At 31.8% G+C, this 25,592-nt stretch overlaps 3 protein-coding genes and 1 non-coding gene across 6 annotated transcripts; 2 read left to right on the top strand and 2 right to left on the bottom strand.

The window, feature by feature from the left end:
- Positions 1-13,724: 13,724 nt before the first annotated feature.
- On the top strand, positions 13,725-20,490 carry LOC100266897 (uncharacterized). 3 transcript variants are annotated; one of them, XM_010649619.3, is made up of 14 exons: positions 13,725-14,122; positions 14,774-14,836; positions 14,967-15,047; positions 15,221-15,303; positions 15,389-15,504; positions 15,613-15,720; positions 16,190-16,299; positions 16,764-17,046; positions 17,468-17,545; positions 17,645-17,695; positions 17,802-17,900; positions 19,052-19,108; positions 19,358-19,435; positions 20,106-20,490. In XM_010649619.3, the coding sequence occupies exons 2-14, from the start codon at positions 14,802-14,804 to the stop codon at positions 20,145-20,147; spliced, it is 1,221 nt and encodes a 406-aa protein (XP_010647921.1). In that variant the 5' UTR covers positions 13,725-14,122; positions 14,774-14,801; the 3' UTR covers positions 20,148-20,490. The 3 variants fall into 3 exon arrangements, with proteins under 3 accessions (XP_010647921.1, XP_010647923.1, XP_019074563.1); XM_010649621.3 differs by having other exon boundaries at positions 13,735-14,042; XM_019219018.2 differs by lacking the exon at positions 13,725-14,122 and adding an exon at positions 14,130-14,646.
- Positions 20,229-24,704, bottom strand: LOC100249727 (probable beta-D-xylosidase 5). The gene is made up of 6 exons (XM_002264078.4): positions 23,968-24,704; positions 23,579-23,748; positions 23,383-23,480; positions 22,519-23,283; positions 21,050-22,438; positions 20,229-20,973 (listed from the first exon to the last, which is right to left on the bottom strand). The coding sequence occupies exons 1-5, from the start codon at positions 24,658-24,660 to the stop codon at positions 21,780-21,782; spliced, it is 2,385 nt and encodes a 794-aa protein (XP_002264114.2). The 5' UTR covers positions 24,661-24,704; the 3' UTR covers positions 20,229-20,973; positions 21,050-21,779.
- On the bottom strand, positions 20,755-21,163 carry LOC109122311 (EPIDERMAL PATTERNING FACTOR-like protein 4). The gene is made up of 2 exons (XM_019218846.1): positions 21,050-21,163; positions 20,755-20,973 (listed from the first exon to the last, which is right to left on the bottom strand). The coding sequence occupies exons 1-2, from the start codon at positions 21,161-21,163 to the stop codon at positions 20,755-20,757; spliced, it is 333 nt and encodes a 110-aa protein (XP_019074391.1).
- On the top strand, positions 21,605-21,678 carry TRNAN-GUU (transfer RNA asparagine (anticodon GUU)). Its single transcript has one exon. It is a non-coding gene; the product is annotated as a tRNA-Asn (tRNA).
- Positions 24,705-25,592: the final 888 nt, after the last annotated feature.

Genomic DNA, 25,592 nt, shown 5'->3' with positions numbered 1-25,592 from the left:
ATTTTGGATGCCTGATTAGCTTGTGTTTTAAAAATATTTTTGAGTACCATTTGACCCTGGATTCATTTTTTATGTGATATAAACACTTTGAATATGTGTGTGATTTTTTTTTTTATGATTTTATGTGATCAGTTATCATTTTAGTAAAATTCGTTTATGCATGTCACTTTTTCTTATCTAATTTGGACTTTGTAGAACCTTTAGGTGTCTTTGCTGCAATTTGTCCTTTGAATGAGTGTTTGGCTTTTGGTATGTTGATCTAGATGTGTAGGAGTTATTTCCTGAAATTTTTTGTAATTAAATTCCACTCTAAGCCATTTTTTTAGAAATTGTTTTATGATGCTTCCTTTTCTAACTGCATGCTGATGGTTTTATACTTTACTTGAAATTGTTATTATTTTTGGAGTCATTTGATTTATCTAAGCTCAATTTTTGGCTTTGGCACTGTATATTAGACATAATGGATATGTTATATAATTTATGCTTGTCCTAACCACTCTAGCATTTTTTGAGGAATCTATTAAATTATGCATGCTATCCATGTACACTCTCTATCACTTGCTTTTTGGAATTTTATGAACATGCATGTTGTTGTGAGTCATATTCATGTTTGATTCCATCATTGGGTGCTTAGATGTATGTTAGATTTGCTTGGATAAAATGCATGTTGTGTACTATATTTCTATACTAATTTTGATGTCTTATGATAACGTTTGAGAGGCAGTCTAGGTACGCATCCTAACCTTCCTTTGTGATTGGTTTTCTTGTTTGGCATGCTTTTTTTTTAAATCACCCAGCCTACCTAGGTACTCTCAATTAATCAATTAATTGCCTCATTTCCCTCAACCTAGTCATTAGAGACCTCTTTAGGGCTTAGAGAGGAGGTACCTCTAAGTGCTACCTCTTAGAGGTACCTTCCCAATAGGTAACCTGATCCCCGAACCTAAACTTGGGTTTTTCAAAGACACGCTTTTCCAAAAATTATGAAGTCACTTCTTCAGGGTTTTTCTTTCTTATTTTATTTTCCTTTTTAAAATAAAATAAAATGAGTGGTGAATCCAACTTTTCCAAAACTAATTTTTCACTAATAAAAGCGAGTCTTGTCCATTGAGTGGGGACGCACGTGGAAAATGCAGGTCCACATCTACTCAATTCTAGATGAAAAACCTAGGTAAGGTGCAATATATTCTTAAAATTAAGGTTCTTTAGGATCATAAGAATAGGAAGATTGCATTGTCTTATTCCATTTACATTAATAAGCTTTTGGTTAAGTATGTGATATAGGACTCCAATAAGGGTCTGCTTCCCTTCAGGCATGGAGTGCATTTTTCTTCAGCAATAGGTAGCCTGATGTATGCAATGCTATGTACTAGACTAAACATTTGTTTTGCTGTAGGAATGGTGAGTAGATATCAATTCAATCCGGGCATAGATCATTAGACAACGATCAAACATATACTCAAGTATCTTCGCAGAATAAAAGATTATATGTTGGTGTACCATTGTGATAAGTTAGTACCCCTTGGGTACACGGATTTAGATTTTCAATCTGATAAAGATTCTCATAAATCAACCTTTGGGTTTGTTCACTCTAGATGGTGGGACTGTTAGTTGGAGAAGTATGAAACAATCTTGTTTTGTTTATTCCATTATGGAAATTGAGTATGTTACTGCTTTTAAAGCAATAAAGGAAACCATTTGGCTTTGAAAGTTCCCAATGGGACTTAGGGTAATACCCTTGGTTGCATTACCCCTGGTACTGTTTTGTGATAGTAGTAGGGTAGTAACACAATCTAAAGAACCAAGAAACCACTAGAAGGGAAAATACATTAAGAGAAAGTATCACTTGATACGTGAGATAGTTTTTAGAGGAGATGTAGTTGTGGAGAAGATTGTTTCTATGGAAAACCTGACAAATCCTTTCATGAAGACTTCACGAAGACATTGTCTACTAGAGTCTTGGATGGTCATAGAGATAGCTTAGGTGTCAAATGTGTTCCCACCATGTTTTAGGGCTAGTGAGAGTATGTTGGGATTAAGCCTTAGAAATCATGACATGATGTAATAGATTTAGATTCATTTATAAATGTATTTATTTATGTTTTTTGTTTTCCCTTTTATTATCCTATATGCATTAGTTGGACATCTAAGCATACACACTTATATATATATCTTATATTGTACATGACTTGAGTATATTAGGAGTTACAAAAAAGATACAAGTTATGAGTTCCTTGTAAGTAGATAATTTGTCTACAATCTGTTCATGGATTTGAATAATCTAGTAGAGATTGTAGTATAATATCTCTTAATTAGAAGGATGACTTCTCTTGGTTGTTAGGATAAATTTCTAATGGCTAATGCACTAGTGTGTATGGTTACATATTGGACTGGACCTATGGTAAATCATGATGCAAGGTTATCATCTATCATGATTCACCAAACTACTTTATTGCATGGACTCTTAACCTTGAGAGAATATTGAGTCTGTGCCAAAATCAATAAGAGGCTTTAACTTATGGGTAAGATCATAATGTCGTCATATATTCCTATGGATTGAGTTATTGTTGATAGAGGTTGGTGACAATAGATATTCTCAATAGAGACACTATGATATTTCATGGTATTAAGACAATTTGTCCCCTTGGACGATCCAAAAGGCATATGATTTAAAAGACTATGGTTGTAGCATTTCACTTAGTGGAATTTAGCATATGTTCCTTTGAACTAAAGTATGTCAATTATTGATCACATAATAAAAATAATTTGGAACTCAAAGATTGGAGAGGTAATCTTGATAGGTGATAATACCACCTTATTAAATTACGAACACCAACTTATGGGGAGTTTGTATGCAATGGATAATAGGGCACAAGCCTAAACATTCACTTTGTTGTAATTATATAAAATACTATAGTGCAATTGATTCTCTTTAGTGGAATGTTGAATAAACTTCAAAATTGGATTCTGAGAGAGCCGGTATTTTCCTTTGGGTCCTAATGGTCTTCGTTCAAGCTCATAAATGAAGGAGGCACTTATGTTGAGGATTGTGGGTTTTAGGTTCATAAGTGTGCATAAAGATGTTTTGGTAAAAATGCAAAGTTGCACTAGATCTTATGAATTAACTTTTTGGCATAAGCTAATTAATTAATTGGAGCTTAATAGAGTGAATTAATTAATTAGGATCTAAGTAGGCTGAATTAGGTGACCCAAGCCAATTAGATTCAAATCACTTAAGCCTACTAGGAGTCATATATCTATACTCCTTAGGGTTAGGCTTTCCTACACATTTTTATTGTCTTTTTCCAGATAGCCTCTAGAGTTTAATCTTAGTTTTTCTTTTGATATATAAATCCATTATTTTCTTGTGCCTAGAGCCTTGTGAGAAGTGATCGGGTGGAAGAAACTTGGGTAGACATGTTTTGGAGGAATTTTCTATGGTTGTAGAATCTTCTACGACATCACCATCAATTTGAATATGATTTGGGGACGTCTAGATCAAAGTATGATTTTTCCGTCTCTAGATGATTGTTTTATTTGATGTTTAAATCTATTGTTTCCATTCAAATAGTTTCTAGAGAAGCCTAAGGTAGATTATATGCTCCCTATACGATCCACGGTAAGATGATGAAGAAATCCGGAGTTCCAAGCAAAATAAGATGTCAGTTATGCCTAAAGAGAGATTCAAGACTTATGGAGCATGATGAAACCTAATTAAGGGAAAAACAAGTGATTCATTAGCATGAAAGAAGAACAATGAATTTTATGGATCGATTTAGAGAGCAAAGAACCATCAAGAAGAAAGTTTGAAGCAAATGCAATCAAACTTAAAATGGAATTTGCAACTTAAACCTGGTAGCACCACATGCCTTGACTTTGAGGTGAATTTTAAAGCACTTTCTATGATATTTCTAGGGTAAACCACATATGACTTTGAAACTCAAGAAGTCATCAATCGAACACTTTAAATGATTTGTGAATAGAAGGTGAAACGAGGAAGATAACAAATTAAAACAAATTGCACAAAGTTGAAACAAGAAGTATCAATATAAGGAAATTAATATGATTATTATCAAGATATAGATAACTAATTTTGAATTCTTGAATAATAGTATATAAAAATGAGACTTGTGTATAACGAAATAAGACCTAAAAAAAAAAGAGACCTAAGAATAAAGAAAATGATATAACTATTATCAAGATACAAAAAAACAAGATTGTTTTTTGTCACATGACCTATAATTTTAATGGAATAATACTTTTCTATATGGAATTGAAAAGTGACTTTTGTTAGTTCAAACTCTCAAGGATTTCTTCAACATGCTTTCTAATGTCCAATTTAAAAATAAAATGAATTACTCACGTCCTTTACTTGATGAAAGTAACATAACATTATTTAAGTTGTGGTATTTCCTAAGTAGTAAACTTTATTTTAAGATTATTTTATCTAAAATGGATATATCAACTATGAAATCTTATATCCATCAATTTTGTTTTCAATGTAAGAGGAACTAGAGACAATTCTCCTTACTTCACATTGAGTTGAAATATATTCTCATCATAGATATCCATCTAGTTGGCTCTCTAAACTCTAAAAACTCAATCACAATCGAAGAAGATATGTGCATATATAATAGAGCGAAGATATAAAATGTTGCAAAATAAAATCATGGTTATGTTGGGTTTTTTTTTGTTTTTATTTTGTTTTGTACTTTTTTAATGTTTTACTATGAGATTGAGGTAATGTTTTAAATTTTTTAATGTGTAAGGTGATGATCTTTCTTTAGCATTACTTACTATTTGGATATTTTAAAGGATAGTGATGATTAATGGATAAAAGAATTCCATCAATTTGTGTGTTTTTACTATATATATGTTGTATTGATGATTTTGTTATATAAATATGGAAGCCCACTATATGTATTTTTATTGTTTTTGAATATTATTTACAAAAATAAAACATGATAATAAAACATTTTTGTTTTTTATTTTATTTTATGTTTTAGGTCTATTTTATAACTGATAAGTTGTTTTAGAATTTTTAATTAAAAATAAAAAATTTTAATGAAATAATTTATAGGTTTTATTAAAACACCTTAGTGAGTGTGGATTATTTGATGATCCTTTAAAGCTTTAGCAAGGGCTAAAAAAGATTTATCATTAAAATAATTTCTTTAAATAATATAAAATTAAATAGATAAGAAATTTATTTATTTTTTCTTTTTTCATAACATTCATTAAATGACTATCATTGTAACCTTTTAGTCCATCCTTGAAAAATTTAGTGAGAGTCAATAAATGACTTTGATTAAAACCCTCAATGCAGGTTATCTAATTATCACTTAAAATTTTTATTAACACCCTTTTTAATGACACTATAATTATGACTATTATCAATTATTGATAAGTGATAAATCTTATCCTTATAATGACCAATAAACATCATTAAAACCTTAATTTATTTTTGCATTTAGATTTGGATATTTGAGATATGTTAATCTCATTAAAAGTGGATAAGTTAGACTCTTAGATAAAATGTTCATATGTATTAAACTCTTAAGTCTTTCCATGTTTCTATGTGAAATAAATTTTACTCAACTACACTCTAAATAAAGAGATCAATCTCTATTTTATTCCTATGTCAACAAAAAATTTAGTATCTACAATATAATAGTTTGTCATTACATGTTGTATGGGTAAACAAACCATCATTAGAAAATATGATTAATTATATATTGAAAGTTTTGTTTGTAAATTAGTTCTTCACTACTAAATAGTATTAAAGCTAGTCATTCTTTGTTGATGTTTGAATGAAAATAAGTGTCAATAATTTTATTTTATTTTTTTTGTAGTAATAATTGTGTCCAACTACTAGTGGTACACTAATGACATAACAATGCAGAATGTCTATATTAACCTTTTTGAGGTTTGTATATAACTATGTTAAATAAATTTATTAAAACCTAACAAGGAATCGTGCATTTTTTGTGCAGCTTAAAATTAAATTCATATGATATAATGATTAATTATTACAATTTATAATATCAAATAAGCATTATTTTAGGATTTGATTATTATTATTATGACTAAAGATATACCAAATAGTACCAAATATTATTTGATAATTAGTTTCATATAAACACGTTCTATTTTCCGATAGGTTGAAATTAAAAATTCAAATAAAAATTAAAAAAAATAAATATTAAACAATTTTAAATCATGCTTCATTCAATCTTGACAGAAAATGGGTGAATCTTAATATATATTGTATCCAATTTTCTCATAAAAATAATCAATTTTTTAACATATGTCAAAACAAATCTTGACACAAGATTAAAAAACTATGACACGTATCCCAAACAACCATTATACATATGACACCCAACCTAAGCATATCTTGCATCTAATATTCACACAATAGAAATCAACCTTAGCATATGTCAAAACAAACCTTAACAAAAGATTGAACAACTTTTATAGATATCTTTAGCAACTTTGATATATCTTTTATCCAATCTTGATAAATATTGCAATGGCCATAACATATGTGACAACTTTTCTTGATTGATGGTCGATGATGAAAGACACCTAACTTAATAATGTATTTATATCAAGATTGCTTGTACCTCTAGCTTGAGAGTTAGCATAAATGTCAAATATGAACATAATGATATAATGATATATACACCTTACCTTGATGTTCTAACCATTAGGAACAACTTTTTATTTTATTTTTCTTATAATAAAATTATTAAATATGTAAAGCATTGTATACTACTATGTCAAATAAATTTTATCAAAAATAAACAAAGATGTGTAACTTAAAATTAAATATATTTAGTATAATGTGTCATTACAAGTTGTATTTGCAAATAAACAGTTATTGAGAAACTTAATAAATAATATTTATCTCTTGGATACCTAAAATTTAATGTCAACAAATATGGAAACTAATGATGGATGAAGTTATTATTTCCATTTTTTTCATTAGAAGGGCACAAATTTATTTATTTTTGTCATATATAGATTACAATTTAATTAAATAATAATATATATTTATGGTACAATAATTGATATGTTTTCTTTTTGACAAGCATTAGTAAAATAGTTTACTATTCATACCTTATAAATAGAGGATTTGTTGTTGAGATAGGTGGAGTTGGGGTTTTTTCATAAAGAGCCCCAAACTTCCAGAGCTCCCTCAAAGACAACCAAATGACACAATAAAGGTATTTCACTTTTTGTTCCGTTGATTTTTCTTCTTCAAGTGGTATGGTAATTTAAGGGTGTATTTACATTCAGAATTTTGAATCACTTGAGGGATTCAAATTTGTTGGATTAGAATTCCACTAGTGAATCTAGTGCATTGATGGTATTGGTGGTAATGGTAATTGCAGGCTTGCAACATCAACAATAATGATAACAACGATGGTGGTACATGAACAGTGGTGATTGTGATGGTTACTGTGGCTTTGGTGCAGTTAATTGATACAATAATCCTTCTCAGAATGATTCCTGATATCGATTTTCCCAACGATTTGAAGTAAGAATTGAACAATCACATTCTTTTCCCCAAATTCTGTAGAAGAGAATTCCTATTGATCACCAATTTTACTTAAAAAGCTCTATATCTTTTGTTAATCTAAAAGAAAAGTTGTTATCCATTTGTTCCTATTAGAAAAATGTCATTTTTGTTCATTTTATCTTTTTAAATAGAGTTGTTTGATCTTATATCCATGTTTCCATGTCATTAATTTTATGAGATCAAGATCTGAAAATGTTTATTTATTTGTTGTGTTATGCCTTAACATGTTGTTAGGTTATCATATTTTATATTTATTTTCATTGATATAACTAATTTTTACTTTGACATAATGATGAATGTATCTTTGTGGTTATTTACTTATTATTTTAATTTCTAGACATATTCACCATTGAATTGTAAGAAGTTATTGGAAAAGGAAGCTAGGAATTTGTTATGGATGTGTTAAATCTTAGTACCATATTGGGCCATTTTTCAAAGAAAATTAATGTTTATTTGGTTCTCTAAAGTAATGCTCTACATAATTTTGAAAACAAACTACCATGTTTTCTTTTGAAGAAATGTATCCCATTATTAAAATCTTTTCATATTGAAAAGGATTCATAAAGGATATAAATATAATTATATTGTATTATTTTACTTTTTGGTGAACATTAGGAATTTACTAAAACTAATTTTAAAGTGAAGAAATTACTCAACTTTAATGAAAAACATTGACATTAAAAAAATTGTTAATTCAATTAACATAATTAAGTTATCATTAATATCTTTTATGCACTCAATTTTGTAACCTAAAAACTCTAAACATAATGAAATTTAAGTATTTAATAGTATTTGAAACCCTAGGGAATTGATTCTAGAATTGGGCACGAGATTGGCACAGGTATGCTCATGGCTATAGGAGTAAACATATGTAAAGTGAAGTCTATATGAGCAAAGCAAGGCATACATAGATTCTTGGTCCTCTAAGTGTGCTTATATAGGGTTAAGTGTGCATACAAAAAATCATGTCCACATTGAGAAGTGTATTAAGTTAAGATATGCATATGTAGAGTAGAATGTGTTGAGGACTAAATATACATATAGTTGGTGTGCTTAAGAGTTTGTTTATGCTAAAGAGTACACACAGTTTTGCACATATACTACTTTATCTTCTTCAATTTTGTTCATTTTCTTGTATTTTCTCCAATTTTCTCTTTCTCTACTTTATCTCAATACCTTCAAAAGGCTTCTACCATGATCCATATACTTTTCTCCTCTTTGTCATTCTTCTACAAGCTAGCTTCCTTAAATATATTGAAAATGAATTGTTAAAATGAGTTATTGTTACTCTAATAGTTAATGTTAATCATGAATTAATGACTTTTAAGTTTAGTTTTGACTTTGGTTAGGTTAGGTTGATAAAAGGGTTAAACAAGATAAATTGGAAAGTTGAATAAAATAATTGGAAGTTGAAAATTCTTGTAGAGTTTAAATAATCATTATAGTATGGGTAAAGTGGAATAATGAAAAAGAGAAAATAGTAACATTGATTAATAACATTACAATCTAAAAATATCAATTACCAATTGTTCGTTCATAAATGGTAAGCAAATGATTGCTTAAGCATTATTATCATGGGATGTAACATTAGGAATAATCACTTGTTTTTTTTTATTTGGACTTAATGTAGTGTTGGTTTTTTATTTTTTTATTTTTTTATTTTTTTAACTTAATGCTAAATGTAATTTACTTTCAGACTTTTGTTGATTTGTTCTTAATATATTTTTTTACTTATTACCTATTTTCAAGTTTTTTTTGTTAGAATAAAATATGACAAAATATTTTGCTTTTTGTCGATTGTTAAAATTAACTTTTTAAAACAAGGAAAACACAACCTCAATAAAACCCTTACCCTATTAATACTTAACATTTAACAAAAATAAAATAAAATAAAAAATTAATATTTAATACTATTAACTTGTATTTAGAATTAAGTTAAATTAAGTTCTATTTAGATTTGTGTCGGAAAAAAAAAACCAAAAACTACTTCAACTATCTATATTCTTATATAGTTACAATGAGTATAACTAGTATGTAGTATGGTGATTGGCCTTAATAGTGATTCATGATGGTAGATGTGATTAGAGCCACAAATTGTGCTATAATGACACAATTAGAGAGTAAATTATGTGATAGAAAGACTTAACTCATCCTACTTAATTTCAATTTTTTTTAAGACCTTAGCCATGAGTCGTATATCTTGAGCTAAATCCCAAGTTTAAGAGATGAAAAGGATGCAACTCACAAGAACCTCTTTCATCCATGATAATGAAGGAGCTTAATGTGCATACAAGGAGCTCCAAGAATTCTTAAGCATAATGAGAGCTGCACAAATGCAAATGGAGCAATGCAATCAAGAAAGATTAGAAATAAAGATCATAGAGAGATATGAAGAGCAAGCAAACACGGAAAATAAGATTGGAGGTCATAGATTAATGTTCAACATAGGAATTGGTATTCAAACTTGGTAGCAACACATACCCAGACTTTGACATCATTTTTTGAAGGATTTCCTTAAGGTTAATTTTAAGCAAATTATATACCATTTCAAAGTTCAAGAAGTCAATAGTCTAATGCTTCAAAGAGTGTGTAGATTGAAGCTGAAATAGAGAAGTTATAGTTGTTTGAAAACAATTGGTAGAACTCAAGAGCCATTTTGAAATCGAAATGATGATTTTGAAAATTTAACTTACGATTTCAAAATCACCCTAATTTGAAATCACTCATTGACACTTTGAGGTTTGCTTCTCTACCTTGGGAATTGTATCTTAGGCACTCCATCCACCCTAAGTATACTCCACATGATTGGAAATCAGGATTTCATTTATTTAGTCATTTTTAGGTAATTATTTAGAACATAAGTGGCCAACATTTCACATGTGAGATTTTTGTTGAAACTATAAAAACTCTATTTTTTAGGTTTTTTTAGGAGTTCTTCGATTTTCTAGGTAGAGAAGACATATTGAAGATTCTTGGTTTGTTTTCTATATTTTATTAATTTAATCAATTATTTCAAATTTCTTTAATTCAATAATGATTCTTTATTCTTCTTTTATGGATTGTGTGAATAAAATCACCACCATGAGAGGATAAAAAGTCATTTTGGGATGTGAAATATGAAAACCTAAGGTTAGAGCCAAAGGAAAACAATGGGTAAAATCGAACTAAAAATGGAGTAAAGGAAAGGTTGAGGCATAATAAATGAAAATACATATATCATCTTATGTTAGTTTGAATTAGAGGATGATACAATAACTCATTCCTTAATACTAAGGATTCTTGATAATTTTTTATCTTTATTTATTTGAGGTTTTGTTATTGTTATTTACCTTAGGACAAATCTACACAAAATGGTAAAAGCCAAAATCCTACGACCAAAACCCAAATTTCATATTTATTCATCTATTTGGTATTTTAGTAATGAAATAAAATATTAAAAGTTATAATACAAATGCAACCCTAAGTTATGAAACTCGGGTCGATCTCGTTTGACTTCACATTTTGAATATGTTAAGACTAACTAAAATTAATACCCTTGTTTTTCTTGAGGCCCTACACTTGAAGTTAGATTGTGGAACCCTCTTGAATCATTTGAATTAGAAATCAATAATTCTCTTGTTATTTAATTAGATTTATTTTAGTAAATTCAATTTTATTTAAATCAATTTTACACATTCTTAATTTAAGAAATTAGGGAAAAAAACAAATCAACTTTACACATTCTTAGTTTAAGAAACTACACAATTCTAAACTTTGTGGGAAAAAAAGACTTGTGATTGAACCTAGAAAGGTTTAATACAAGTAGGGGATGTTTGTTTTGAAAGATGAGTTTTATAAAACTTATTTTATCAACAAGAATTTATAGAATTGTGGTAACCCTAACTATCATAGAATTTACACACGAGTGTCCAATCGTTCTAGAGTGAATAATAACTACATTAAAAGGAACATATCATTACACTCACAATGCAATTATGCAAGTTATCATGAGTTGAATTTAGGTCATTTCAAAAAAAAAAAAAGGAAAGAAAGAAAAACCCATTAGGTATATTAATTATGAAAAACAGATTTAAAAAAAAAAATCCAAAAATACCAAACCAAATGCAAGGGCATGAAACAAATTTCCTATTGGGAAGGGCATAAGATAGCAATGGTATGAAATGCTAAGCAAGCCTCCATGGCAGACCCACCATTTCTTTTAAGGAATTCAGGCATCAATACATAAATTGCAGTCTAATTCAAATCAAGTTAAAATCATAATTAAAATAAGCTTAATTATTTACAAAAACATATAAATAAATTAATTAAAGGTTGAGAAAGTTTTTCTTCTCTTTGGCCAACTTTAGAGAGGAGCAAGCATTCTTTATGTCATACTAATTTCTCTTTCAAATAAGGAGCATTCAAATATTGGAAAGACTATTTTTATGGGTTATTCAATTAACAGGTTATTAGAAACCCAAATTTTGAAATCTAATCATTCATCATTTTTTTAGTCTCATTTTGATAAAAATGTGTTCATTGTTTTCTTGTAAAAATTATCATTCTTTTAAACATATTGTAAATATTTGAAATAGTTAAGGGCATTTATGTCAAAAATGAGTTACTCTTAAAATAATTTATTTATTTAAAAAAAAAATTTGTTTTTATTTTATAAAAAAATGTAAGTTTAATTTATATTAATATTAAATTAAACTCAACTTAATTCTTATTAAAAAGAAAAAACAATTTCTAGAAAAAAGACTTGTGCATATGAATGAATTAAAAATAAATAGTTTTTGGTAAATATTATTATTAATATTAAAAAATAGTGTAAATTGTTTTTTTTTTTATTAGAAAGAAGGATAATCTTTTGATAGGATATTGTAAAATATAAATATTAATATTTTAATAAAGACAAAAATTCTATTTGGAAAGTTTCCAAAAATAGTTCTCAAAAAACAAACAAAAAACGGTTTTTAAAAAACTTTTCTTAAATGTTTTTAGAAACAAAATTTTATTTAAAAATTCAAATATGAAAATTTCTAAAATATTTCTATATGTTCAATTATTACTTATACAATTGAATAAACCTAACAAAACACTAACACTTCAACCAATATTTAAATATTAGAAATTAATTGTTGTATGAATTGTTTAAGTTTGAAGTGAGCTAATCCCCGATCTAATTATTATATTTCACATGGATAAGTGAAAAGGTTTTTAATACTAAATACATATTAACTTCTCTAAACTTTACAAAAATGTTTTAAAGTTTTGAGAATCCTTTTAATCCAGAGTTTCATATCTAATTTAAGAAGTTTTTAGAATTAATTACCTTTTAAATTTCAAATTAATTTTAGAAATTACTAACTCATTTTGGGTGTTATTCTCTACCAATTGTTGCATGCAAATTTTTTAATATTAATTTGATTGCCTTTTAAATTTCTAGTTAATTTTTAAAATTATTAGAGTAATTTATAAATATTAGGCATTAACTCTTGTTGTATTTATAGTTTGGTTAATGGGTATTTGGTAAACCAACTTAATAATTAAAGTGACTTAACAATTTAATATAAGTCATTAAGTAAAATAATAATGTTTGGTAAAATAACTTAATGGTATGACTTCAAGCGAAAAAACAACTTTAAGTAATAAGTAAAAACAATTAATTTATTCTTAAATTCACGTATTTATTTTATTTTTTTTATCCTCATTTACCTAAATTACTTTCACGATCTTTTTTGCTACTTCACTGTTACTCAACCTTATTTATCTTAGTTATAATTTAATAAGGATAAATATGTCAATTTGATGAGTATAAATAAGTTTTAAGTTAATTTTATTAAATAACCAATTTGATGACTTTAAATAAGTTTTAAGTTAATTTTATTAAATAACCTTAATATATTTAAAGTAAAAATTAAGTAATGGGTTTTAAATAAATAATTTAAGTATAATTTCACTTAAAATTAAGTTAAGTCATTAAATAATAAGTATTAAATTTTGTTAATAGAAAATAAGATTATGTGTAAAGGTGAAACCATTTGAATTATTTTGAAATATTTTTAATTTATAAATTTATTTAATTAATTAACACATATTTTGAGTTCTAATTTAATTTTTTTTTAAATTAATTCTAAAATTCAAGAAAATGTGAAGAAGTTCAATGTTGACAGTTGAGAGAGAGAGAGAGGGGGGGTTAGGATTCGGGAATTTTATTAGGGCTTAGATGGTGGAGAGAAAGTAGGAGAAGAGATGGAGAGAGAATCGTGCTTATATGTTTTCTTTACCTTCCACGTTTTTGTTTTCAATTTCTTTGCTTTATATGCTTTCCTTTTGTAGTTAAAAACTACTCAGAAACAATTTGCAATTCCTTTTGCAGAATTGGATTAGGAAACCTTTCGGTAATTCGTGACTAAATCTAACACGACGGTTGAAAACCTATATATGTACAAAAGAAGTGAACAACTAAGTCCAGGTTCTTTCTCTCTGTTTCACCGCTCATCCTCAAAACACCCATTGCTGCTACTGCCCAAATACGCTCTCTAAACTCTTCCGGTACCTATTTATTTTTTCTCTCCCAATTTTAATTTTCAAGCTATGCAATCTGTTTGTTTCCAAGGGAAAATTATTCCGAGAAAGATTTCTATTTTACTCTAAAAATATTAGTCAAATTAAAGTTAAAGATTTCAAAATCCTCCCGGTTCAGTTGGAAAACGCCGGTTCAGCAGGTTTTTGTATAATTGAGTCAAATTCTCATATGTTCGAATCAATGGGCAGGTTCCATCAACCTGAAAAATTAGGGCGTGTCGGTTTCTGGTTTTGTGACTTGCTTTGGTGGGGAGATTAATGGCTTTTGGGTTATGCCCAATTTTGTCTGTTTGGTTGCTGAGAAAAATCAGGAAGTTGTTTTTTGTTCCTAAGAATGCGAATTTTACCTCAACTGAGGCCCTCTCGGTAGAGGGTTGTGTTTTTCTACCTTTTTCCCAGTAACCCAATGGAGCATTTAGTTTTTCTTGGTGATTTTGAGGTGGATTTGTTAAAATCCGATTTAAATGGTAAAGAAGCCAAGAAAAATACTAGTATGTTTTCAGTCCATGGTATCTTTTTGGTTAAGATACTATAAAAGCCAAGAATGCTGTTCTCTGTTCAGATGATCTACCGTTTCTAATTCTATGCATTAACTCAATCTTGAATATGGGGCTGCAGGTCAGATTTGATATAAAAGTGACACCAAATGGATAAAGCTTTAGACAGCTTATCTCATAAAAGGTATTCTCTTTTTTTACAAGTTAGTCATGTTCATACTCTTCTTCTGATATTCGTAGTTTGGACTTCATTTTGTTGCCAAGTATCTTTTGGACGAGATCAGTGTGTTAGCTTGATTTCAATGTTGTTATAGGGGATCGGTAAGGGAGGAGGCACTGTGTTCAATAATCACAGATTCTACTGCCAAAGTGCAAGTTCAGTTTGCAGAAAAGAAGTAAGCATTTTAGTGATTATTTTGACCTCTTTCTGAATGATGTTTATCATCCAGAATTTCTAGACTTTTTAGTGGCGCCATTCTACTGAGGAGTGGTAACCTGGTAGAACTATTGGACTTGATGAAATAGTAACATCAGAATACTTGAATAACTTTATGTTGTGTTTTTGCAGCTTTGTTACTTTGGTGTATCGAAGCCTAGCTTTACTAAAGAAGGGGTCTCCCAAAGAAGTTTCTTTAGCTACTCAGGCCATTGGTTTGTCCAGTCTTTACAAAAAGAAAGAATTATTTCCCTTATAATGAATTCAGAAAATTTATATTTCTTTTGTATCCATTGGCAGCTTTGTTTGCCATCACCTTGGGTCCTGGGGGTAATACACATGAAATATATAAAGATTCACTTCCTCCACTTTCACAGGTTCTCGAATCTGGTTCTGAATCATCCAAGATATCATCTGTACGTGAAATAGTCTGTAATTTATCAATAAATTCTACATTTCTCCCATTCTGGGCTATAGTTCTTAAAAAGAAAATTTTTTTCCTGACGTGTAATTTTTTGTTGTAGATATTAGATTGTTTGGCTATTGTCACTTTTGTTGGTGCAAAGGATTTTGAGGAGACTGAAAAAAGTATGCAAATTATATGGAAACTCATTCAGCCGGTAGCCTTGAATGTATGTACACTACCTGACCTCTCTGTCTATGAAAATTGTCTACTTTTTCTTTTTTGAATAAATGCATACAATCTGAGTTAAATATATATAATTTGATATGCTCTTGATTTTATTGACTGAGACAAAATGGCAAATAATTATACAATTGGTAGCAGAATATGCACATTTCAAAAAGAATATCTGCTGCCACCATTACTGCTCTTTGTCTTCTTTTCTTCTTAATCCATACTTAACCCTGTTTCCGAATATCTTCTTTTATTTCTTAGTTTTTCTTTTTCAATGATTGACTTCTCAGTTTTTTAGTTAGTGCTTCACTAAAGTTTCCTAAAATTTTGAATTTCCCCAATGTCTAATAATTCTGAATGCCAAAGTATTGTGGTAATCTTGACCATAATATAATTGAATGATGCTAATGTTGTTGTGCAATCTATCTGCTGTTAATGAAAAAAATTTCTGTTTTAATTCTTAGGTCAATGCAAGAAAACATTCACCAGCCATTCTAGCTGCTGCAATTTCTGCATGGTCATTCATTCTGACAACAGTGGATGGATGGAGGCTTAATTACAAGTATTGCCGAGGGTAAAACAAAATTTCAATCCTGATCACTTATACAAACTGCAATAAAGGTCTCCAAATTTTTAACTAATTGGTTTCTGAATTATGTGCCACCTTCTATGTAAAACCTCATTTCTCATTAAGAAAGGAAAAATGAAAAAAAAGAAAAGAATTTGTTGTGAATAATTCAATAATTCTCAGATATTGTAAATAATTCCCACATGGTTAAAAGAATTACAGCATATGCTTCTTTCAGTGCATTGATTATCCTTCAAATTTTTCCTTCATATATTTTGCTTCTGGATTATTCCCACAATGCTTGCCAATATAGTACTCTTACTTCTCGATCTTCATGATATTTCCACCACTAAATCTTGGCTTCTAAATTTTTTGCAAAGTTGAATATCTCCCAAAGCATGACTTGTCATGCTGTTTCGGTGCACTAGCAGTATGAAGAAATAACATAGTTGTTTTGTAAATTGTTGCAGGGCTATTTCTTATTTGTCAGATCTAATAGAGTATGATGATGAATCCGTCCGTATTGCTGCCCTCGAAGCACTGGCTTTGATATTCGAATCAGGTTGTTTTAATAGCTTGTCAACTGAAGCTAAATGTTCTAGTAGTTGCTTGATTCATGAAGGGAATACTTCCACAAATGGATATTCACCTATACAAGAAATGAAAGACAACATCCTACATCGAGTGAGGAGACTTTCTTTAAAAGACGAAGTTGACAAAGATCGCATGAGTGATTGGTTAAAAGTTTTTGAGGTATTGCATCACTTTAAATTAGTGAAACACCAGGATATTTATAAATGTGAATAAAAAATCAATTGGAAAATCATGTGTATGTCCTCAAAGTTCCTATGAATAACCTTTCTTAACTACTACATCAATTGATTTATTTTCCTCTTCAAATATATGCTTACCAATAAATTTTTAAATATTTTTACTCCATACTAGTAGAACAATATAAAGACAAAAGGTCATATTTGAAACTGGGTTATCTGTGGGACATACTCCATGCAATTATTATCTTATTTTCATTCACTTTATGATAAGATTAAGAGGGAGTTATATGTGGTATTTCACATAATGGAGACTGGAGGCTTCTTTTAACAATTAGATTCGTGTTATATATATTAAGTAGTGAACGAGTTTATATAGTGAACTTCAATTATTTGAGTAACAGGATGGTTGCTGTCCCAAAACCTTGGTGATAAATTGGCAAAATATGCTCAAATCATTTGCATGGTATCGACTGCTACAGGTTTTTCCCTTCTTTCTTTCTAATTTCATCTTAATTGTCTTTTCTAGAGCTAAACATTCACAATTTTTTGAGATCTTGCTAATCAAAATCTTTTAACAGATTAAGTTTATGAAGCGTATTCTTGGGAGTGGATTTAACAAACACATGCAGGTTGGTCATTTGTGCTCTTACCTTACCTAGTGTCCTTAAAGAGAAGCTAATTTTAGTACCTTTTTCTTTTGTGAATAACATTTTTTTTTTAAAATTGTTCAACCAGGAAAATGAGTTCCTCCATGAACTCTTTGAGATTGTTACACCAAAAAGAGAGGATGTTTCAGGCTATGGGTGTCAACTGTATGAACTTGATAGTAAAGAGGTTAGTCTCTCTGAAAATATGCAGTAGGTATCTGTGAAAACTGCAATGTTTTCTAAGATGACCCTAATGTTTTGCCTTTTAGTAAGACTCTCATATTGGCCCTTTTGGTTTGATTTTTCATCATGTGCCATGATGAGAAATCAAATCAAAATCAAACAAAATCCCTTGTTGGATTCAGTGACTATAATGTATGAACATATGCAATTTGTAGCCTTTCTTTCTGGGACAATCATATCTGATTTATTGCTGAACAACCTGGTCTACATGGAATCTTTAAATTTGTAAAACCTTCAACTACTGGAGTTAGCTGCAGCAGCATAGTTCATGTCAGAAGTACTTGTAATCTTCTGATGTGGGGTAGCTTTTGAGTATCACCTGTTGGGTTATGTTTATTTGATCCATCTATCTATTCTGTTCACCTGTCTAAGATGGGGTCCTTGAGCAAAGTAAGATATCACACATATGTTGGAATGTTGCAGTTATCAAGATAGGATTTATAACCTGTTAGCAGTGCATCAGCCCCTATCCTATTATAAGTGGGAGTTACCCTCCAATTTTAGGTAGGCATCATCTATTTCATGGAACCCCCAGAACATATTCCAGACAATAGTGAAGAGTTAGCATCAAGAAGAGAAAAATGAGCTAGCTTTCTGTCTCTCTGTTTTAATAAGAAAAGGCAAGGAAAGAAAAGTTCTTTGGGAACCTCATTTTTTATCTTAAGTAGCCATATAAATTGAAGAAACAAAGTGTTAACCACATTGGACCTTTTGCCACTCAAAGGAATTGAAGGAATATACCCTGAACATTTCTCATTCCTTTGCTTGATTATATAATAAGTTTCACCCATTTAGCATTTCTTTTTGTGCTGTTAATTTTTAGGTTTTGAGGATCAACTCTTTTTTCCCCTTTGGCTGGATCTGTATAGATTCTATTTAATAGTTGCTATTATTCACATATCATTTAGTTTTTGTCTTCTTTTTTTTTTTCTCACCTTTTCATTTTCACATTTTCTTTCTAGTTGTTGCACTTGCTAAACTTTTCCTTCTCTAACTATATGCACCTCATTAAGTTTTTATGTGGAAATTTAGACATAAATTCATTTTCTTTTTTTCTTTTCTAAATTCATTATATCTAACGTGCATTCAACTTAGGTCATTGCTGAGTACTACGAACCTGAACTAAGAAAGAACAACAAAAGCAGCATTCAGGTAATTTTCCTGCTTCATAATACTTTGTGAATTTAAATGGTTTTCAGCTTGAATTATAATTGATATCTTTTCAATTTTACTTTCATGCCTAGGAGATCATGACCACTAGCTCACCATTATTATAAGGCTCAATTTTACTTTTTTTTGTCACTTGGTTCCGCATTGTCCTTTGGGTTCTCATGCCATTTTATCAGAGTCCAACCAAGCTGTCGTATTTGTAATAACTTCCATATGTTCTTCTCAACACAGAGAATGTTCATGTCACCCAACTCCTTCCACAACAAGGCAATGACTCAGCTACTGAACAAGCGGCGCATGTTATCACAGGTAGTTTCTTCTTTTATTACCTAACAGGAAAATTTATGCTTACTGTCCACTGGAAATATTTTGGTGATCTTGAAACCACTGAAGATAGATATCATGCCTCTTAAGTTGTCTTTGACTCAGCTGCTGTTAACCTATCATCAAGTTCTCCTATTCTCTGCACCATATAACATTTTACTTAGTGACAAGAAGTCACTAATGGTTCTCTCCACATCCATATTACAGTCATTCATTCAGCAAAAGGGGTCAACATTGATCACCTGCAAAACTTAAGGGCTGCCATTTTCTAGTGATCCTGTACATCACTGTTGTGAAGTGCATTTTTTTAGATGGTTTAGGGAATGTTTGTTTGATATAAAATGTCGAGGCATGTTTGGCCAACTGAAGTTTTCAGTTTTTGACCTATAAATAAATGTGCCTTATCATAACTCTCCTCAAAGCTAATAGCTGTCTTTGCTATGAGGAAATACTTGAAACAGTCTGGCCTTGCTCATGTTGTAAAACTTGGTCATGATCAACGTTTCCCACAGAAAGTTTCATAATATAAGTTCAATTAGTTTTCTGTTACTCAAGTTTCATGCAAACACATAAATGCCTGCTGCATTCTTAATTCTTACTGATCAGTTTTACATTCTCTCTCTCTCTCTCTCTCTCTCTCTCTTTGTGAGTGTAGAAAAGGCGCAATGGTCACTATGTAGTTGATGATGAATGTTGACACAGCATAGAGCAATTTTAGTCTGACAACCTCTTGAAAGTTAAAAGTTAGGTTACATTCTTGTTTCGGAAAATTTTGTTCCCAAGCATTATTTTCTTCCATCTGGGAGCGGCTATTATACTCGACTTCCAGCCAGCTAAATCAAGATCGGATAGAGAGTATCATGGAGTGTGAAGGTCCAAGCTCTTGCCTGAGAGTTTGCATTGGCACTCATTTGACAAAGTCTGGGTTGCAGCTTATTTTTTATAGATATTTAGTTTCATATTTTTTTTCATTAATTTAATGACAGAACCATAAAGATGTTGTCATATGATTTGGGTTAATTATAATTTTATTTTTACTATGAGGCAGTTGTTTGGATTCTTCATCATTTACCCTCTTTCTTTCTGTTACTTTTGTCCCATACCCAAAAAAAAAAAAAAAAAGAGATTCAAGAACTGTAGTGCAGAGAAAATCTGATGTAGAAATGCTAAAGTTTGAGTGAAATATTTTCCCTTGGGAGAGATATATATCAAGCCTATATACTAATGATGATTGAAGAATCAACAGAAGTGACTCTCACAAATCAGGTAAAAGAATTCCATGTGAATTGGATGGGTTCTTGTTACTAGGGTGAGAACATTGTGTCATGGCACATACATCTCCACACTTGGGGATAGTACTCATTCTCTTCCTGCTCTTCTACCCGGACTGTCACTTCAACTGGCATGCAGGGCATGCATTGGTTGCACTTTGAGTGGCAACGAGCCGGAAACGATCCCCGCCTTGCCTTTTCACTTCCTCGTTCAAACAGGTTTTTCTCCATGCCGATTGGCTCGCCATTGACCTACACAGATTTTAACATTTTCAGAGTATATTACCAAATGATAAGATGGTTGGAATATTGGAGGATGAACACTAACCGGTACTGCAGGTGATGGGGAGCCTGCTAGGTTGCGGGGGTGGACCAGGCGTGAATGAATGAGGATGGTGAGGAAGAAAGTGATAATGAGGGTGGGCTTTACTTGAAGCTCCATTCTTGTAAAAGACTCTGAATGGCACTGAGACTTTGTAGTGGGTGTCTTTCTGAAGTTGATTGAACAGGTCTTTTACACACATGGGGAGGTTATAGAGTGGTTGATGCATTGTGGAAATGGTCAAGCTACCTTAAATGGGTGTGTGAATGTTGTTTCAAACCTGTGACAGAAAAAAAAACAACTACCATAACATTCAAATCAGAGGTGGGATGCCTTTGGGAGAGCATCATAGGAATAAATCTATTAAGAAATTGATATTATCTTACTGCAATAAAATGCATACATCAACCACATTACATCTGACCATCATATTTCCACATATGGGACCTTCATGCATATGTACCTTCTAAAATTAATACTGACAATTGCCTTCTAACTTCTAATATTATCACATCAAAGAATTATATAGTTATAAATGTAAATTTAAAAAAAAAACCAACAGCTGGAGTAGCTCAGTTGGTTAGAGCGTGTGGCTGTTAACCACAAGGTCGAAGGTTCAAGCCCTTCCTCTAGCGGTTTTCATTTTCCACTTTATGCCTCGTTGTACCATGGCTCATTTTGAGCAAGCCTAATGTTGACACGATGCCTTACATTGCATTAAAGTTTGTGCCCCAATTTACATCATATGGGGCTCACTTTTAGCAAGCCTAAAGTTGACATGGTGCCTCGCTTGTTGCTCACTTGAAGAACCAACCACAAGTGTATGCATCCCCATCACCAACTTCCTCTTCCCTTCTTCATCCACATTACTTATTTTTCCACACACATCCAACCTCATTCCCACCATCTCTGTCTTCCCTCTCTTCACCTCCACTCTCTCAAACCCCACCAGCTCCACTCCTGGTGCCCCCCTCACTCCTGACCTTGGTGGCTTCCAAAACGCTAGCACAACATGCGTACCATCAATTTCGCCCGCATTCTTCACTCCAATCACTATATCAATATTGCTCAAGTTCCTGCAGTCTATGGCTGAGATATCAATGGCTTGGCCATTAGTATTGGGGTTTGGCATTGTGGGGTAATTGGAAGAGAAAATGTTAGGCATGTCCATCTGGGGCAGTAAATGGACTAGAACGGTGGTGGGGGCTGATTTTATGAACTTGTAAAATGTTGAGTAGCTTAGGCCATGCCCGAACTGGTATAACGATTTCCCTGTATAGAAGCGGTAGGTTCTTCCTGGGAAGTTTGAAGTGGCATTAGGTCTCATGTTCATATCAGTCATTGGAACTTGATCCACATACTCTTGAGGGTACCATGTAAATGGGGACCTTCCACCTGACAGCAAAAACAATACAGTGGCTCATTGTGCTTGCAGAAGTATTTCATCAAATTGATAGAATTAAAATTAGTTTAACCTGGATTGTAGTCTCCAAATATGACTTGAGATATGGCATCACCTCCTGCTTGACCTGGGTACCCGACCCATAGGATCCCCCCAATCTTGCTCACATTCTTCACAAAGGAAATGTCAACAGGGCCAGCTGACATAACAACAAGAATCACTGTCCCGTTTGCTGCCTTAGCCGCTTCCATCACAAGCTTCTCTTGAAACCCAGGTAAGGTCAAGTTCACTCTGTCAAGGTCTTCTGCCTCAATGAATAGATCAAGGCCCACAACCACCACAGTGGCATCAGCCATGGATGCAATGCTGGCTGCCCCCTCAATCAGGGTTTCTTCACTGCAGCTCACATTGGCACACCCTTTCTCATAACTCACAGCTGACACATATTTCTGCAGTCCTTGTAAAGGACTAGTGTATCGACATGGTACACCAGCATAGTTGCTTAACATGGTATTGGTTGCATCAGCATTAGGTCCTATAACAGCTAATGTCTTGGTGGTATTTGGGGACAATGGAAGGGCTCCATTGTTATGCAGCAAGACTATTCCCTGCTTTGCAGCATCCAGAGCCAACAGTTGATGATCAACGGTGCACACGTCGGATGGCCCCATTTTCCCAAATGGGAGCATTGTTGGGTCCCCATCAAAGAAGCCAAGCCTCATAAGGACTATGTAGTTGTATATCAAGGCCTGGTTGACAATAGATTCTTTTACCTTTCCCAAGTTAACTGCATTCTTAGTATAGTCACCAAGATAAGATCCACAATTCAAGTTTAAACCTGTATGATCATGTAGCTAAACTTATTAGACAGACAACAAGTACTAAACTCCCTTTATCTTTACTATGATTAGCATTCACATGGGAGCAAGTATGGTACCCGCTTTCAAGGCAAGAGCCACCGCATCTTCTGGTGTTTCTGTGTAATTCATCCTCTCGTGATATACCATTATGGAGTCACAATCAGAAACAATGTATCTGTTTAAAAGCAAAATACTGTATCAGTATGATCACAAGCTCACTTTTAGCAATTTGATCACTAGTCATGCGGCTGAAGATTTGGGGGAGGAACAAACCCATCTAGACCCCATTGGTCTCTGATCACCCCTTTGAGCAGTTCTGGGTTGGCGCAGGTGGGAACTCCATTTACTCTATTGTATGAACACATTACACTGCTTACGTGCCCCTCCTCTACACAGCTCTTGAATGGTGGCTGATATGTATCTTCTAGGTCCTGCAATGTCACCTGCACCAACACCAACAGCCTTATGTTTGTTATTTTCAATGGACAAACACATCAATAATGTTGTGTTTGCTTCAATTATTCTTAAACTATTTGCTTGTTTTCCCTTATGAATCCTGTTTGCTTCCCAATTTTCTAAGATAAATAGTCTTGCCTTCAAAGTGAATACAATGAATATTGAAATGAATCAAATGTGATGTATGTATATATGTATATATATACCTTTGCGTCAAAATGAAATCGATCAACCCCTTTCCACTTATCAACATCATAGGCAGTGTAGTGTTTACAGCAGCTTGAAACCTTGAGGCGATCAGCAGCAAAGTTTCCCTCCTTACCTACTTCTTGTAAACCCCGGACATAGTTTACAGCATACCGTGAAACAACCAGGGGGTCCTCACCTGGAGTCTCCTGGCCCCTTCCCCATCTGGGGTCACGAAAAATGTTAACATTAGGACTCCAATATGTCAGCCCAGCTTGACCTACATTGTACATGGCTCTACCTTCAGTGGACACAACCTGCCCCATCGTGTACCACAATGACTCATTGAAACTAGCAGCCGAGAGAATCACTGCTGGAAAAATAGTCACAGCAGGGATGGGATCATGAAAATGCACCCCAATCCCACTGTTTGAGACCCCATGAAGTGCTTCAGACCACCATTCGTAATCGGGCACACCAAGCCTAGAAATACCTGTGGCACTGTTTATTAGTTGCTTCGCCTTCTCTTGGAGGGTGAGGCGCGACACTAGGTCGCTGGCTCGGTCCTGGTAAGGTAAGGAGGTGTTACAGAATGGAAATTGGCTCGAGTTGGGATCGGTTCTATCGCATGCGTATCGGTGAGTAGGTTGTGAGATTGCTAGGAGCGGCAGTGACAGGAAAATGGGCAACAGAATTAGTTGGTTCTTCTTCATGGCTTCTTTGCTTGGGAGATGATCAGAAGCACTTGCATTGTTTTTTATAGTTGAAGGCCAGCCAAACGCCATCTGGACTTCACTAGGGTTTATCTTCTATGCTAAAAAAGGTTGGTTACTTGTTGTTTGAGGTACACAAAGGTGAGTGAATGCCTTGTTTAGGAAGAGATGATCCTTTTGTTGCTTAAAAGTAGGAGTGACCATTTTTGTTGGTAGATTGTATTTTGTCATGTCAAAGCCTATATATTTTACTACATATATAACTCAACCAAACTCGACTAGAATAATTATTGTATAAAAATATAAACTTAAATACTGCATAATAATTAAACAGATAATACGTCCTGTAATCCATTTAACCTATTTAATAGTCAGGTTGAGTTAAATTTTGAATCTATTTATATGATTAATGTCTCAACCAAATATGTTTATAATTCAATTAATCTATTTATTTAAAAACAAATTTAAAATGAGTTAAATATGGATTAAATGGTTTAAAAATATAATTAGGTTAATAGATGGATTATTAAATGCATCAATTTGATTCAAATTTGTGTTATGCATGTTAACAAAAAAATTACATATTTATTATATAGGTTATGCATGTTGACACGATTATGATCCAAACTCATTTATACTTAATTCAAACCTACAAAAAAAACGTGTTGGGTTTGTATCATGTTGACAAATGATATTAAACTTTATTATCCCTGCATAAAAGTCTAAACAAAAGGTTAATGTTCTAGCTCTAATAGTGCTAGTTATATGTACAAATGTTGGTTCATGCTATGGTCCGAATCCTAAGTGGAGAGAACAATGAAACATTATTTGTCTAAGAACACCATGAATATTGTCCCAAGGCCAATTGAGTGATGCTAAAAGTGCTAAATGGGTGTATTTAAATGCTAGGAATGTACTTAATGCATAATTTT

The sequence above is a fragment of the Vitis vinifera genome, chromosome 3, assembly GCF_030704535.1.
Source record: "Vitis vinifera cultivar Pinot Noir 40024 chromosome 3, ASM3070453v1".
NCBI lineage: Eukaryota > Viridiplantae > Streptophyta > Magnoliopsida > Vitales > Vitaceae > Vitis > Vitis vinifera.
The sequence above is the reverse complement of the archived record's forward strand: the minus strand, read 5'-3'. Positions and strand labels throughout refer to the sequence as shown.